Here is a 17,732-nt window from a genome sequence, read left to right on the forward strand (position 1 = left end):
ATCTGAAATTCAGCTCAAAGGGAAAGAAAGAGCAGAACTGCCTAAATTTTGGAATCTGACCGGGCAAGATTTCTAGTGCCTTAAAACCTCATGAGACATTTGTCTTGACCTAAAATCTCACAGGCCTTCTGGAGATATCTGTTCACATAAGAACTGCATTTTAAGAGATTTTTATATGAAGTCAGTACAGAACTTGCTAACCAGAGAATGTTTTCATCAGAGGGGGAGAAAAAAAAAAAGCCTAGATTTCTCAAAATTGAAGCCTTTTCAGGGGAACATACACTGCAGCTCTTAGACAGTAGTTTTAGTAGGTCATGGATGCATTTCTGATAAAAAGCAGAGAGAGAGACCCTCACCATTGAAGTTATTGGTGAATGCCGAGAGCCTTTGATTGCACTCATAAAGACAGAAGTTCACATCCTGCCTAAAACAGATCAGGACTTTAACCCCAGAGATATGCCCTAATTATTGAACTTTTCTTGCTGGGGCAAACAAATCTCCCTACTCCTCAACCTTGTCAGGAGAGAGAAAAATTCTTGTCTTAATATTGTCCCAGTTCGGAACTGTAACAATTTTTGAAACTGAAAAACCTTTTGTGGCTGGGGGAAACCATTTCGCACCCAGCTCTATTTTTAAAGCTGCATTATGTGTCCACAGACAGTCAATGACAGAAAATCATAACTGCCAAATTTGGTCATCAGGAGCATGTCAGTCTAATCCAGAGTTTCACGAACAGTAAACACCAGCTATTGATAAGAAAAAGTCTCTGTATCCCATTTCTCTATCTCTGTATCCCATCTCCAACAATATCCTGTTGCAAAGGCATGCTTGTAGCAGTGTAAGAAACATATCATGCACAGTATAACTCCTCTACTTTCAATAATCATTTTAGAGACATACTGTGACTGTGTTATAGAGGCAGGTAAATCCCCTAAATTGGCTGTACCCAGGCAATTTTTTCAGGGATCTTTTGGTGGGTTTTTGTTGGCATTCGGGGTTTTTTACTGATTACATCTACTGATCTATGTCCTGATGCTTGCAGCTTGGTAGCACTCACAATTTCAACTTAATTTCTGAGGACGCTGTTCTTATTGTCGTTGTAAATTGACATAACGTATGCACCCATTCACCATCAGTGAATAAATTATTCATAACCATGGAATAAAAATTTGTACAAGGAATTTGTTGTCTTCAATACCCCCACATCACCTCCATCTTTGCAGACAAGGCTGCCACAGAGTGAACTGGATCACCCTAAAGCTCAGTCAGCATTCATGCAGTGAATAGCATGAAGGGCAATTGAAGTGAGTCAATATTGATTTACTGACATAACAAAACTGCAGAAATGTTCATGTTAAGAGTAACACACACACACACACACTACACAGATTTATACAAATGAATGCTTTTGATATTTAGATAAATATCTTTCAGATGGAACAAACAATTATTTTCCACAAGGGTGGAATTCAATCCTGATGACCAAAAGATAAAAGATCTTTACCAGAGAGGTCTCCCAATAATTAATTTGTTCCCCAGAAAATGCAGTCTGTTAGAAAGGTGCTAACAACTTTGGAGACTGTCCCAGAAAGCTAACCCTCTAAGTGGGAAGAGGGGAATCTCCCATGCCTTCTCCAGTCCAACACACTGTATTGATTAAAAAACAAAGAAAATCACTTCCAAAATCAGTCTATGTACATTTTAGAGCCAAAACCAAATATAAAACCATGAGTTAATGTTATGATCCTAAAATTAGTTTAAACAATATGAACACTAACCATTTCTCCCACCCCTTCCAGCTAGCAGTTTCTTCCCTCAGTACTTTCATTCACAGTCTAAACTTTTACTTGAACTATATAAATAGCTGGTAAAAGAACTATCAACCACGTGGATCAGCTTTTAAATAGGAACATGACACCACCAGTGAGTTATACAACTGCCTGTGAGACAGCAGTGAACTGCTCAGTATTGCATTCCTAGGATCTATTCCTGACTCTCAGAGAGCAGTGTGGTCCACTGGCTAATGATAACAGTCAGTGCAATAAATTTGGCCTATTTATCCTGTAGACACTGCTGTAAGCTGAATGAAACTTGCTTCTCCCTAACCTTCTCCATTCAACTATGTATATAAAACAAGAACTAATGTCAAGCAAAAGAAATTTGGTTCTGCAGTAACATTTAAACAATATATAAAGATTCAGAAATCTCTTCATGAAGAGGAACAAAGCAGAGTGTCCTTTCCAGGCCACAGGCCCTACTCCCAATCTCCTCTTAAAGCACCTCTCATAACTGGGCACTGCTGGTGTCAGGTATGCCAGTTTCCCACAAAAAGGTACAGCATTGTTGGAATGGTACAGTTACACTAGGGTTTTATCCCAAATTTAAAACTTTGCAACAGTAGAGAAGAAAAAGCATCTTGTTCTATTTACCAAAATAATGCAATTTATTTTAATTATCACATAACATTAAGCTCAAAGATAACACACGTGAAACTTGTTACCTGGATTGTGTCGGGCAATATACCCAAATGCCCAAGATGCACCTTCTTTGACTCCAGGGTCAAAATCTTCCAAGCAAATCACCAGCATTTCCAGTGCTCCACATTGAACTATTGCCTGAGCTAGCTGAGGAGAATGTTTAGCAATTGCTCTTAGCACAAATGCAGCTGTTCTCTTGTAGTAACGCTAGACAAATCAGAAACAAACATTCACTAACATTGAGAAGTTCAAAGCATAATATAGTACAGACATGCCTAAATTAGACTTTTTCAGTAGAAGCAATATCTTATACAGATCCAAATCAGGACCACTAGACATCACACAAACAATGAAGCTACAGTTCTTTGGGACAGCTCATGATATAAAATCTGCAGTAAGTGCATAAATGAACAGAAAAAAAATGAGAGAGCTAAGAGGGGAAAAGACAGTAGTCTAGGTAAGTCTGTTTAAGTGAGTAGTGAACAACAAGAGCTGCAAAAACAATAACTCTTAACATATTTCACCAGATTACACAGGTTATGCAGGGCAAGCTCCTAAAATAATTCTACCCATCTGTAACATTTGCAAGGTTTTACACTTTTTAATACAGATACCCTCACAACATCTCTATGAGAAAACACTACTTACATTTGCAAACAGGAAACTGACACAGAGAGAATTAGATACAATAAAAGAGTTCAGGATCTGAATCCTGAAATGCCTAAATACAGCTAGGATACTGAAAACCCATCCCACCAACATCCAATATTGAATAACCCTCCATTTTGACCTGCAATTTTACTCCTGCATGTGTCCAGACAAAATCTCACTTTGAACAAGACTAAGCATCTTGGCCCTTCTGTCGTAAGAGCAAGCAAAGTCTAAGCTCTTGTCTCAATTCTACCCATCTCCCTCAGTGCTGGACCAAATACATGTTTTCAGCATGTACATATAACACATGACCCTGCACACATCATGGGGCTTCCACATAAACTGCAGCAGTGATTTCTTCTAAAAGCACAGTTAAGTCCTCCTGTAAAGAAGTCACATTTCAGTCTCCTCCTGCAGTTTTATAACTGCCATTAGGATATGGAAGCTGAAGATTAAGTTTCCTCTACTGCCTTACATTTTCAAAATCCAGAGCCCAGTTAAAGTACTCTGGCCAGAGAAAAACCATGTTGTGACAGTTTCCCTCCCTCATGAAGGACAAGATTCATGGGGACACAAGTAACCTGCTGCTGTGTCTATGTGTCTGGAGCATACCCTCCAGCCTGGGTACTGACAGATCATCCCTATGGGCAAGCTCTAGAGGACTCTCTCTCCATATGCCAGCTGGCTTTGATCTCATCCCAAGATGCTTGATTCTCCCCTGCTCTGCACAGGGAGCCTTGGCAGTTTACTTTCTACTGTCAAGGTACCCAAAATGTAAACAATGCAAAGGCCACATTCCCTCTGAATCAAGTCCAGAAAAACAAAGAACCATGTGAGTGCTTTTGTGTATCCTGTAAGGTACCCAAACACCTTCAAAAGTCTGACTGAAGCACTAAAATATGGCAACAGAGCAGTACCTGCAATGGCCCCCCAGGCAGTAAAATGTACCCTGGCCCTAAAGGAAGGTGACACAGCATAACACATCCATCCACCTAAACTCCTGTTTCCTCAAAGCACAATGGCCTCATCTATTCTACTGGAAACTGTCCCTGCCTTGTGCCTTAAACCACGTCCAAGCATTGTTGAGTAGTTTCATGGCTGGCATTGGCTAAAACCACATCAGAGAGCATGCTACTGATTAACAAGCACAGTCATCTTCCAACACATGCCCTTACCTTCCTTAGTTTACCAGTACTGATATAATTCCTTAATGGCAAAAGTCCAGTCTTCTAAGTTAAGGCCTACAAGCAGGTACATTAAACATAATTTACAAGCAAAGCATTAAACCTCATTTAGGGGGAACAGAAGTTAAGGGAAACACTACAGACAAATGGTCAAATCCCTAGATAATGTAAGTTACTGTAAGTTTTGCTGAACTCGATGGGGCCATAGTTGTTTGCATAAGTCTATGTCTGTACAAATATGGGTATGTTGTTTCTGTTCAGTAATTATGCTCCTGGCAAAGAAAAACACTTCTTTGTTTTCATTATTCAAAACATATTATTTACAAACAAACCGTATTCACACGCACAGTCAGAACACACTGTAAAACCAAGGTTTGCCCCGTTTAATTGATAAAACATTGATCTGGGATGTTACCCTGTGACTGTTCCCCATAAATCAGCAGAAATAGTATTCACTGTGTGCTCAGAGAATCTCATCCTTAAATATAGATGATGATACACTAAGAGTGAGTGGAATGGAAAAGGTTTTTTTTGCCAGTGGGAAGTGACAAACTGCTTGCTAAACTCTGCATGAACTGGATGAGTTTCCTTCACTTGCCCTCAGTCACAAGGCATAGTAGGCTTTCCATGACCTCACACAAGTCTTGCTGCTGTTTCCCCTAATTACAGCTATCTCAGGGTACTCAAGCTAATTTAGTGAGGGTTGCAAGTTGTAGCAGGGGGTAGTTTCCAAACCAATGGAGGGTAGATTTTTGTTCCACGTCTTCCCTTAAAAAGAGAAATAAAATAACCAAAATGCTTATAACCTTGTCTAATTAAAATCTTTACTTTCTTTTCATACTATACCACCATCTTGCCATCATAGTTTTTCTTTAGCTTTTTCTTTTTCAATTTTAATTGTATAGGCAATGATTCTATATATACAAAAAGTATGCAATGAGTACATTTACATCTTCATTTTTCTCAAAAGATTGAAAATGAAAATATATAGTTTTCCAAATTATATTTCCATTGAAAACCTACTTTTCCTAAATCAAAGCTGCAACATAAGTATGGTTGTGATATCAGTACACTTAAGACTTCAGCTGTCACTTTCCAGCTGTTAGGAACCCTAGTTGAAAGTATTTCTGTTAATCTAGGTTAGCATCATTGGAAAAATCAAAGCTGAAAGAGACACAGAGCTGGAAGAAAAATGTGAGGAAGGGGGTGAAAGAGACCAACAGATTTATTTGCATTGCAATTGTGACTGTACTTGTTTGGTTTTGACAAATATGAAGACGAAAACCTTTCAGTATATTTTCCTGTGTCAGAGGTTTGTTATTTCTCATGCTACAGATTTCCAACAGCCTATGTTTGGGGATATTAGGTATTTCATTACAGAAGCTCAGGTTTTTTATATGTATTTTACAAGTGTCTGGTATTATTGACAAAACCTAGTCAATTATCACCACAGCTTCCAAACTGTCTCCTTTTTGAAAAGGGACCTTTTACAAAGCATCACTCAACATTTTAAAAACGTTACAGTGCAATGAATGCATTTCCTATAGTGCATTAAACAGTAATATGATATTTTAAAGTCAAGCTTATTGAAGTCAGACTTAGACATACAGTACACAGTGGTCTCTCATAGGTTCAAACATACATGCTGCTCTGACTTCAGCACATTTAATGTCCTATTAGAATAACAGCAGACGCTGATTTTCCTTTCCCTGTTTAACAGTTTAAAAAAATACTACTTAAAAGAACAATCATGCCTTACATTCTCCTCAGGCAATGCACATATGAGCTGTGGAAGAATGCCTGCCTTCACAACTGCCTCTGCCAGGTCCACGTCATAATCAGCAAGTCTCCCAAGAGCCAAGGCAGTAGTCTGTCGAATACTTGGGACGACATCCAGCAAAAGAGGTCTCAGCAAACACACTACACCTGAGTTGCAGCAGGAAGAGAAAAGCTGATTTGGTAAGCGGAAGTTTTTGTAAACATTTGCCTTTATTCATAAAAACCTATTAAATTACTCTTCCAGCTAATAAGAACATGTAGGAAATCCAGGTGCTCCTCTGAAATGAAGTCGGCACTTGGATAGCACTGCTGACATATAGCAATGTTTCTGCCCATTTCTCATAGGTACAAAACAATTCTGAAACATAAAAAAACTCACATGTAGAAATAAGGTGTAAACAAATATCTATAAAATATATCTTAAAGTACATGAGAAAATAAGGTACATTCAAACATACATAAAATGCATGTGTTACTGGGTGCACAGGAAACTCCATCTGGACATCCTGGTGAGAAGACATTGGCATGTCCCTCGTTCATCATGCCAGAAGAACCTCTACATTGAATTATACCAAATTACATTTCATCTGTTATAAGCAATGACTGATTTGAAGACCAATATCCATAATATATTACACTCCAGATAGCAGACTTGTAGATTTTCTTATTATGTTATTATTTATGATATGTTTTCACTGATGAGTTCACAGTGTTATCAGCTAAGCATAAAGAATGTGAAAGTAGCAGCAAGGGAAACTGTAAGCATCTACAGACTGAATGACTGGATGACAAAATGGAAAGTGAAATGGAGCTCATGCAGGGAACCCAACTCCAACCTCATATATGCAGTAATGGACCCCAAAGAGATTACTACCAACCAGGAGAAAGATCTCCCTGTTAGAATGGAGAGTTTCCAGCTCTTGCTCAGTAGTAGAGAAGAAACTTTACCCACAGAAGTATACAGAGTGCTCATGATTATTTGTAAAGGGGTAGAGGCTAAGGCAGGGGTCATCACTATCCTACATTTAATACCTTCCACTAGAGTAGAACTGAAAAAGGTTCAGTGAAAGGAAACAAGGATGATCAAAGATGATCAATATGTATGTGGAAGCTCCTCCTGTTAAACTAAGACTCTTCAGTAGGGATAGAAATGAGATCCAAATGGTTACATTAAAAATGTGATTTGTAAGGTCTGGGAAGGGAAAATTACTTGTATTGTGATCCCACAAATGTGCTGTCCCTGTAGCAGCCAGCTGCATGAATTAATACTTTGGAGCTTTATACCTCAGCCAGAAACCAGTGGTCTCTGAAAACGGAGCTGTGCTACAACAGAACAGCGAACACTCAGAGCTACAGGTATCTTCCTATCAGCTTCCTCAGCCCTTTCCACTAAATTTTTTTACTAATATAAAAATCTAGTTGAGTACAGTGAAAGAAAGCAAGATTTCCCTTCTCAAGGGCTCCTATGGTTATTAGCACTGAACAAGGCCTTTTGGTGCGACAGTCCCACAACAGGGGATCACTGCCTAATGGCAAGTAACAAACACCCAGGTGTTCAACAGACACTCCATGACAAGGAAAAGCTGAGGACCTCAGAGCAAGGAATAGTCCAAAGGGATGGAGGCTATAACAAGTTACAGCTGTAGCATACTTCTTTCCCTAAAAAGAAAAAAAGTAAGTTGAGCAGCAGTAAAATTCTCACCTTTATTTTACATCAAAACCAAATTGCTCCCAGCAAGAAGAAAATAGCCAAATCATCTATACGTGGCTCTGAAGGGGCTGGGAAGGAGGACACACAAAACTAACCATGGAGGCCATGCTATCTATTAACAAATTTGTAGGAAGGACAATACTCCAGACAAAAGCTGCACTGTCATGAGAGGTACAGCCTCCCAGCATGTTCGCAAGACAAAATAACATAGGTTTCAGGGGGACATATAACAAAAGCAGAAAAGTAAAATGAACCTATGGAAACAGGTCTGTAATATAGCTGGGGCCTCCTCACCCTTCTGTTAAAGCCACTGGGAGCTGAAAGAGGCCTCCTGTGTACCAAATGACAGAAGATAGATCCTCCACTATTGTAAGATCAATGTGAATTCATTTAGCACTTTGCAGAAATCACTACTTCAGAATGTGGTCATTATACTGACATCTTCTCACAAACTCTCCATAGCAGGTATGGTGTTGTTAGCATGTTATGCTTCATGTCGAAAACTCCTAAATACTTTATATGACAAATTAAAAGTAAAAACAAACATATGAGCTGGGGCCAACACCACGTATCATCTGTTACTTTCTAGCCAGTCATCTGCACCCTCTGTGGGAGGGTATTTTCTTGTCCTTCCCTCTAACATCAGTTGCATGGTAAAATAGCTGCTGAAATTCCTAAGGGGACCCCACACTGTTCTTACTGTCTAGATTGAAGGTATTTCAGTGAAGCAGGAACACCTAGAAATAGTTCACTTATATTTAATGTACAGATATTACATTTGAGCCCTTGTCTTGAGATAATATGAAAACAAGATTATTTAATAAATAAAAAAGAAAAAAAAATAGAGGGGGAAAAATAGTTTTACTGATATAAAAGAGGCTGTTGCAAGTAGTTGAAGGAGAGGAAACAGAGCACTTCAGCATGCAGTGCCCTGACCCTAAAAAAGAGAAGAGCCTGATGGCTGGGACATTAAACTAGGATGTATCAGACAGTTCAATTCTGATGATCTTGAATCCAGTGAAATTTAAACAGACTAGAATCACTTTACCTGGGAGCTAGGTCCAGACCACGTGACACATTTCTGACCTTTATGACACACTTAGGCACTGCAAAATGTAAAACCACATTTAACAAGGTTTACATACATATATGCTTTAAGTTGTTCCAAATGTGAGAGTTAATTAATTTGTATTTTCAAGATTAGCTGATACAGCTTTCACTTTTGGAACAGCCTAAAAAGCCTTCAATCTGAAAATGCTCCCAAGCAGCACGCCTCCCCATGACCAATGCCTTTAGTTTCATGACAGTATAAAACATGTAAAGTTTGGTGATGACATTTAAGCATCAGCACAAAATGTTCTACTGAGAATTACTTTAGCTGGTACAACTTATACTGAGGAAAGAGATGAAAAATGACATGGGAGTTACTGTTTGAAGAAAGACACAAGATGCTACAAGAGGGTTAGAAAAAAAAAGAACAGGTTTAGAAATAATAGCAACTGTGCTGGTCCTCAAGGAGACTATATTTTCTTGAAGTCATGTTTGAATGTAAGAAGAGACAGTGTACAAATAATTATAATGGAAAGAGTTTTGGATAAACAAGACATCGAAAAATCAATTCCTGTTGCTGTACAAGCCTTATATTGACATCAAATTAACTGAGAATTGAGAGAAGTGTATAGGCCTAAACTATGCCTGTGCATTGAACATAATTAAAAGCTTTTACCTCTACTTTCCACCTTCTCTTAAAACCACTTTCTTTCTCTGTGTCAAGATGCTTTCCATCAGCTCCAATTACTCTGCAAGACCAACTGCTTGAGTAGTTTTCACCATTGCCATCATTTTTGCATTTTCAGCAAACCTAGTATTTCTTTCTTTACAGCACTCAGGAAAAAAAGAATTCATTCTCAGAGTGTGAAAACAGCTACATAAAGATTCTACAGTCTATAGGACTATAGACTATAGGAAAGCCAAGATATCCAACCTTTTCGTCTACGACTTTTGAACATAATGCTGTAAAGGACAGATGTGCCTGACACAGGATAAGGCCTTCCTGCACTGGGCCCAACCCAGCTCTTTGTTCCAGACACAGCTGTATTTGGTCACCTCCTCTATTTGATCTCTTCCTTTCATCTATCCTGTTTACAGCAAAGTCTACTCCTCCAAAGAGGTCCAAGCCAGGATCCCTATCAGCATTTTTAATTAACTTCAAATGTATTTAACATTACTTAGCCCAGGAAAATAGGCAAGAACCTTCCAACAACTTCCTTTTATCTGGACCATTCACTCAAGTGAACAGGGCCATACAGATCAGGGAGTAGCAGTGTCTTGTTGCGGAAAACTTTAGAACTCTTTGGTCTTCTTCTAAATAAGTCTGTTGTGACAGAAGTAGGAAATTCATTAACTCTAGTTCAAAAGCAACCACACAGAAAGTAAACTACAAAATAAGGCATTTAGACTATTGGACTAGATTTGTTTTGGAAGAGTTCCCACTAGCACTCAGAAACTGAGTAACAGAGAATTACTGCCAAATATTCTCTCTTGCATCACAGAACCTTGACTGACATTGGGCAAGGAACGATTCCCCTTTCTATCCTCAGTTTCCCACTCAAATTTGTTTCAAAGAATGACACACTTTAGAAGCTGAATCACTCTTAACACACACTTCTCAAGTGGAGCTGTTACACACAGGCCTGATGCACTTTCTTTTAGCAAGCGAGTGCTGGCTGCTGCCTATCTGGAAAACAAACAAACAAAAAAAATCACTCAGGGCAGCAGCAGGTTCCAATTTTTTTCCTTCTAAGTTTCTGTAGTAAAAAACCAGTCACTATTCTGGAGATAGCAATCTTTGCTTGGCCATTTTGATTTCTTGGGGAAAACAACCTGGAATTCATGCAGAATACTTCTACCCTCCCCCCATCCCCATCGAGTCCTTGTCAAACTTGACCAGTCACAAATCAGAGAAACATCACTACATTGGAAATTCTTTTCATTTCTGCATCTAAAGATGACTACTCCTACCTTATCCTCTTTCCTTAAAGTAAAAATAATTTCTGTTTTAAAATGTGGAAATAAAGTCATTCTACACTACTGTTGTCTCTGGACACACTCTTGTCTTGAAGATGCTGCCCTTCTAATTTATGCTTTGGACCAAGACAACATCTTCTCATTTTTGTGCACTACCTGTTACATTTAGAACATTCACAGAGCTAACACTAGTACTCAAACATTCATAATATCAGCTTGATTTTTCAGAGCTCCTCATGTCAAATTCAGCTGACTTAACAAGGAAATAAAATGGAAAATGGGAAAAAACTCTATCTTCAACTACCCTTTTCTAAGAGCTGCATAGCAGTGAGTTTTAAGTCCCCTACTTAAAGCAAACTTTCCAGAAGAGCAGTGAGAGAGAACTTTCACACTCACTCATCTTGACACAGCCTCTTCCAGAGACAGCAGAGTATGCACGCCTCGAGTACATACTCCTCAAGTATGACTCATCATGAGAAAGAACTCCTCAGAGCAACAGTTCCACGCACAGCACAACTACAATCCTTCAAAGATCAAAGGGAACATGAATTCAGTTTGGTAACAGACTCTGGCTAATCAAGTAATTCATACAGCAACTACCAGATGGTGTGGGACATAATGAAGATTCAGTTTGACAGTATCACTGAAGATTCCTGAAGGATCAAGGAACAGTAAGTTTCTCCTCCTTAGATGCCAGACCCCGTTTCTGCATTAATGAAGCAGAACTAATCCTGTTACAAGAGGACAAATTTCTGAAAATACCCCTTACAGGGCTATTAGTGGCCACCATGCAGTCATGAACAGACACACCAAAACGAAGGTGGTCACAAGGAGCTGCTTTTTTTTAACATCCACTCAATTAAGATGAGACTGAAGTTTCAAAAAAATTCTGGTTTTGACATTTTACTTGCAAATCTCCAGACAGGCCGGGAGACTGAGAAGAGGAGGTATCCTGGAACAGCTGAGCTTTCAGCTGATTGAGTTACAGAAAAAGTCAATCCTCCAGCTTCAGCTGCATTTATTTTCTCCTTCTTTGTCATCTCTTGTGCTTTCCTTAAAACAGCCTCCTTATTCCCTTCATCAGGCATCATGATGTCAAGCCTTTGGGAAAGCCACTCTCCACACCTGATCTACTATAACTGCAAAGGCAACCTTTTGCCTTTCATGCCACATTGCATAATCCTCTCCCACTTCTCCTGCTGCTAAAGCTCAGTAAAGCTTTTAACTCGAAATAAAACCAATTTTTTTAAAAACACAAACCCAAAACAAACAACAGCAACAAAACAACCAACAAAAAACAAACAAAACAAAACAAAACAAAACAAAAAAAAAAACAAAAAAAAAAAAAAAAAACCCCAAAGCTGTGTGCATCCTTTACAAAAGAGGGTACATAAACCCCAGTGTTGAAACTGGCTACATGGGGGCAGTGGTGTCTGTCCATGCATATCCACTTGCAAGGTCCAAATGCTCCCAGTAGGCTTTCTATTAAGCACTGTGCTATCAAAGCACAGTCTTTAACATGATATGAGATATGAAACTATATCCTAAAATCCGTTTCCAGAGTCTGATTCTAATTACACAGGGCCAAGTGTCCAACTGTCACAGTCAAAAAAGGTACATTTAAAGAAAAAAAAGTATAGTTAAAGAAAGAAAATTTGAGAAAAGCATGAGCAAAAAGACTCAATGTAACTCAATGTAATGAAGGAGGGAAATCAATTTGAACAGTATTTTCTTAAAAATAAAGGCTCCTAAAAGCAATCTAGAGATTTGGAAATATAGCTTCTAAAATCTGTCGCCAATGGAATAGGTCTGGAGTCAGGAGAGAACTAACACTGATAACAGCACTCTTTACCTACAGAAAGACAGACCACGAAACAGGGGAAAGTCTGCCATGTCGCAAGGGCTGGTGGTGGAGCCCTAGTCTGATTCAGATAAGCCCTGCCTCTAGCCCTTAGCCTCTTGCCAACGTGGACTGTGAGGAACAGGTACAGGAGAAAATGCCCAGAGGTAAAAGGGGAGGGGAGAGCTCAGTCCTGGAGTATAAGGCCTGAGAAGCAGCTTGATACCAGGCACAATGGAAGGGAGACCTGGGCTCAGGGCTGTGGGCTGAGGGAGTGGGAAGTTGGAAGAGATTCACTGGGAAAGGGTCTTTATTTACAGTGATATTTTGGAACTTTCCTGGAACCCTGCAGACTGGCCAGCAAGCCAGAGGAACAGCAGTTGAAGTTATCTGCCCGAGATGATAAAAATATCTAGCAGCAATGTGAAGGGAACCCAGGTGTGCAGGGCCCCAGCACACAGGCTGCTGCACCACATAGCTTTGGATTTGTTTTTCCATGTTCCATACTCAGCTTTCCCAATGACTTCCACAGCCATTATGCTTAAGAATGTGATTAGCCCCAAGAAAGGGGTTAAAGAGCTGATCTTGTAATATCTTTAAAGTCAAAGTAGCAAGACTAAACTGTTTCTTAATCACAGTGATAGCCTTAAATAACTCACATACTAAAAGCAACATTCTCATCACTATATGTTCTAATGCAAGATAAATAAATAAAAAATAATCAATCAGAAACAAATACCCAGAAGTAATTATTCTGATACATGTATTAATCCTCAATTGTAAATGCCTCAAAAAAAATCAAAACAAAATCCAATTTCAAAGGGTTTGTTTATTTACAGAGCACTGCACTTCACAAGGAAAAAAATGAAGAACTAGACCCTCAGTGACTACCACTCTTACAAACATACTAGAAGCACTTCAGATTTTCACCTAGCTCTTCCAAAACACAGAGAGCTGCCTAAATCTCAGTGCAAGAATGAGAGCTCAAGTTCATCTGCCATTATAACCGAAAATAGCCTGTTTCTGGGATTTTAAATTTTGGGAGGATGAGGGGGTGTGAGCTGAAAAATGCATTTCAGTACCAAACTTCATGGGCAGTAGCTGCCAAATGAATAGACTTATTTTTAAAAAGTATATTTAAAGTAGTTACTACCAAAGTAGCTTCTCCCATTAGTCAGCAGCCCTCAAGAAACAAGATTCGATAAAATGTCTGTCATTGTTTCACATGTATATTTACTAAACGGAAAAGGTCTAGGAGTTTTGGAGCAGACTTTTTTCTCCAAGTATCAACTAATTAAACATTCAACGGACAAATCCTGCAATTATTCATGGTAGTATTTAATCATAAGGAACAACTTTATCAAAGCAGAGACTTGGAAAACACACAGGAATGAGTTCCAACAAAAGAATCTCTCTGATCATTCCTTGCACTTTCTTGCCACCAGAAAGCTGTTAAGCTCCCAGGCACTAACCCCCGAGGACATTCCTGACCAAGAAAGAGTGCCATGCAAATGTGTCAAAGTCCAGGGCTAGATTCCAGTTCCCTGGTTACAACATCTTCAAGATTTCTGTTCAGTGGGAAAAGCAGCTCCGGAACTTGATGAGACACAGAGGCTTCAGAAGACAGATGCCCTAAGAAAAGGTGGGTTTCCTGTTGGCCCTCTCTGACCTTCTTTGCAGCTTCTCATCAGTTTTCCTTACAGGTTATACATAGGAGTCTCCACAGTAATGGTACCTTAAGGTTTCTCAACAGTCAAGCCAGCATACGGGACTCATGCCTCTGATCCTGGCTGCTTGCTCCCCTCCAGGCTGCAGTCTCTGAATTTGCAACAATACCACTGCTTGTACCTGGTTTAATACCACAGAAGCAGGGCTTACAGGGTAGTAAAGAATTACTTTTTCAATGCTTCCATCTTTCATGCTGTTAGCATGGTATCCAGAGACATCTCCACAAAGAATAAAGTCTCAAACTAGTATTTCTTTTCCTTATAAGACATTAAGTATTTATCAAAAGGGCTTCTAAAATGGGATCAGATACTTTATTCCTTGAGCACTCATCTTTCACTCTTATTCCAGGAATATAAACTGAGGCCATTAATACAAGAGTACATCACAGTACATTTTAAGGATATAATTTTGTTCAGATTCAAGTCACTGTAATCTTGCCTTCTGATTCTGCCAGAAAAATACTAAACCCTGGCAACTTTTGAGATCCAACAAAAGAACCCTGCAAGGTGCCCCTGACTCCTACAGCTAACATAAAATGACAGCGGGCAAAGATTTTCCTCATCTTCTTAAAACAGTGATCTCCATAAGGTATGCCTAGAATTCTTATTCACCAGAATAAGAAACAAGCCCCAAATCCTTTTAAATATGGATTTATACAAAGAAACACATATAGGCAGACATCGTTCTTAAATCACGGCTCCAGCACTCACTAGATTAAGACCATAAAAGGCACAGCAGTTATCTGCTAGACAACTATGTCCCAAAGCATTTGTGTAAGTGTTTTAATAAAAGGACCAAATCACATTTTATTTGATGTGAGGTTTTAAAGAAAAACACTCAATCATATATAATTTAGGAGGAGGTTTTAAAACTTGTATCTAGCACATCCAGAAAAGGCCAAAACAAACAGCTCTCATTGCAATTATATAACTACAAAGTATTTTGAAAGACACAGGTGGGAAAGATGGTAAAATATTTTTGGCCATACAAATAAATTGTAACAGCCATCTTTGCAGACATTCCCCTCTTGTCCAGCATCTGAAAAACTAAAGCCTATGGAAAAGCAGCTCAGTACCAGAAACAGCCAAGCAGGAAAACCTACACAAATGCACATTTCCACATTACCACCCAGAGCCTGATCCTTGCAAAATTAACCTTCAGACGAGCACCAGCTATGTGCAGAAGGAAGTTGCAGGCCTCTGAACCAATTATTTGTTCTGCACAAGCAACAAATCAGTTCTGAGGTAAAGTTACCAACCAGATTACATCAAAATAGTTATTTTTAAAAGAAATACAATGCAATTAAAGTTAGCTTAGCACTTTGATTGCATTCTTAAAATAGAAACTTTCTGCATTTTTAAAATGCTGAGCTGCAAGAAGCCTGCCTATATGGGATCTCTCTCTGGGAGCTGCTAAAACCAGGACTGTAAAAGGACACAGAGGGACCTCTTCATACAAATAGGGCATAAATTATTCCTTTAGCCTAGACGTCCCTTTGGCAAACAGAGATCACTTGTATAAACTACAGCAGTGGCATTAACTCACCAAAAGATGGAAAACAAAACAAAAAAATCAAGATCCACAGCAAGGTAATACAAAAGGCCTGGTGTCAACATGCCACTCCCATAATGAAAGGAAATGTTTCCTTAGCAAGAATTTAAGTGCTAGATTTTTTAATAAAACAATTTTAATAAACAGTTGTAAATACAATAACAGAAAGCTGTGAATATTTACACCATTGGTTTTCTTTTTCGTTTGCTTGTTAGATGCCATTGTATTTGAGAAAAGACTTACAGCTTTACTAGATCTGGGAAACAAGTATTAAAAACAAAATTTAAACACACCGAAACATAATCAATTCATGAATACCACATGGCAAACCAACCACTGATCTATAGCATATTTTCAAACTGTCATTCAGGTGATCAATTATCAAGCACTTCTTTTTCCTCCTTTAAGCTCAGGAACTTTGGCCAAGCGGAGTGGGTCTGCCAGATGCCAGCAGCACAACAGCTGGTAGAAGTGCTCCCGCAGCTCCTCTTTCTAAAAACGTTCAATTTGGCTCACGACATCCCATGACAGCAATATAACAAAAGCAAATCCCTCCTAAACTGAGCCAATCTGCCGGCAGAAAGCATCGAAGAATTTAGGAACAACTTGTAAAGCCAGTATAAAAATAGTTTATTCTAAAAGTAGGATTTCCTTGGCAACTCAGTGCTGGCTTCACCACGAATTCCAATTTCTGTACTTTATATAAAGCTATATCGGAAGCACGAGGAAATAAATTTTAAAAAAGGTTATACTGAGAAATTTTCCTTGAAATAAACTTGAGGTCACAGCCAGAGACATCCACCCCCGCACAGGCAGGCGGGGCACCCGCCCGCAGCTGACCAGCGCAATTTACTTTCCCACTGCATCCAGGGGGACTCGACAAGCAGGGCGGGGGCCAAATCCTACTGGAAGAAAAAAAACTCCGGAAACTGAGCGGCCAACGGGGGAGGAGGGAGATAAAAAAAAGCAGACCAAGGAAAGGCCGCGGCGGCTCCGCGTTGTCCCCGTCCCCGCGGCGCGCAAAACCCCGCGGCCGCGCACGGCCCGGCCCCGCCGGCTCCCGCGTACCTGCACTTTGGAGAGTGTCGATGCTCTGCGGGCGGGCGGCGAGGTCGGCCACCGCCTGCGCGAACTGCGCCCGGGCGCGCTGGTACTGCTCGAACACTGCGGGTGGCAGCGCCGGGGCGCCGAGTCAGCGAGCGGGTCGGCGGGCGAGCGCCGCGCCACCCCCGCTCCCCCAGCCCCGGCCCCCGGCCCAGCCTACCTTGCAGGACCTGCCGCTGGCTCATGGCGGCGCCGGGCGGGCTCCGCGCCCGCGGGGATTTCCGCGCTGTGGACGCGTCTCCCAGGCAACCGGGCGGAAGCCGAGATGCGGAGGGCGGAGCCTCACTCGTGACGTCAGCGCGCCCGCCCGCCGCGCCCAGTTCCGCTCCGCCCCGCGGGGCTCCGCGCGCCGCCCTCGGGCCTTTCCCGTGGGGACGGGACGGGACGGGACGAGCTCAGCTGGGATGGGGTGAGATGGGATGAGCGGCAGCCCGGCGGGCTGTGCCCGGCTGGCGGCAGGTCGCACACGTGTGTCACATGTTCTCTGCTGGTACAGGTGTGGGTATCGGCACTACAGAGGTTCGCGGGGGCGTGCGGACCAGCAGCTCCGCGGAGAGGGGATCGCCGCTGTGTCACGTCTGTAACACACACTCGGCACCTTAGGGGGTGTATCAACATTACGTAACATGAAAACGCGTACAGCGAGTGTACGCACTCACCTCTCACCGGCAGGCAGCTGC

General features: G+C 40.7%; 1 protein-coding gene across 5 annotated transcripts in view; it reads right to left on the reverse strand.

Annotated features, from left to right (window-relative positions):
* SPAG6 (sperm associated antigen 6) overlaps positions 1 to 17,311 on the reverse strand; it is a 52,658-nt gene extending 35,347 nt beyond the window's left edge. For 4 of the 5 annotated variants that reach the window (XM_048295261.1, XM_048295239.1, XM_048295244.1 and 1 more), the window contains exons 1-4: positions 17,213 to 17,311; positions 17,017 to 17,112; positions 6,072 to 6,238; positions 2,501 to 2,684 (exon numbers count right to left, since the gene is read on the reverse strand). In XM_048295261.1, the coding sequence (XP_048151218.1) occupies positions 2,501 to 2,684; positions 6,072 to 6,238; positions 17,017 to 17,112; positions 17,213 to 17,237 (472 nt within the window). In that variant the 5' untranslated portion in view covers positions 17,238 to 17,311. The remainder of the gene's footprint in view (positions 1 to 2,500; positions 2,685 to 6,071; positions 6,239 to 17,016; positions 17,113 to 17,212) is intronic. The other variant, XM_048295254.1, reaches the window with a different exon arrangement.
* Positions 17,312 to 17,732: the final 421 nt, after the last annotated feature.

Source organism: Corvus hawaiiensis, chromosome 1, assembly GCF_020740725.1.
Source record: "Corvus hawaiiensis isolate bCorHaw1 chromosome 1, bCorHaw1.pri.cur, whole genome shotgun sequence".
Taxonomy (NCBI): domain Eukaryota; kingdom Metazoa; phylum Chordata; class Aves; order Passeriformes; family Corvidae; genus Corvus; species Corvus hawaiiensis.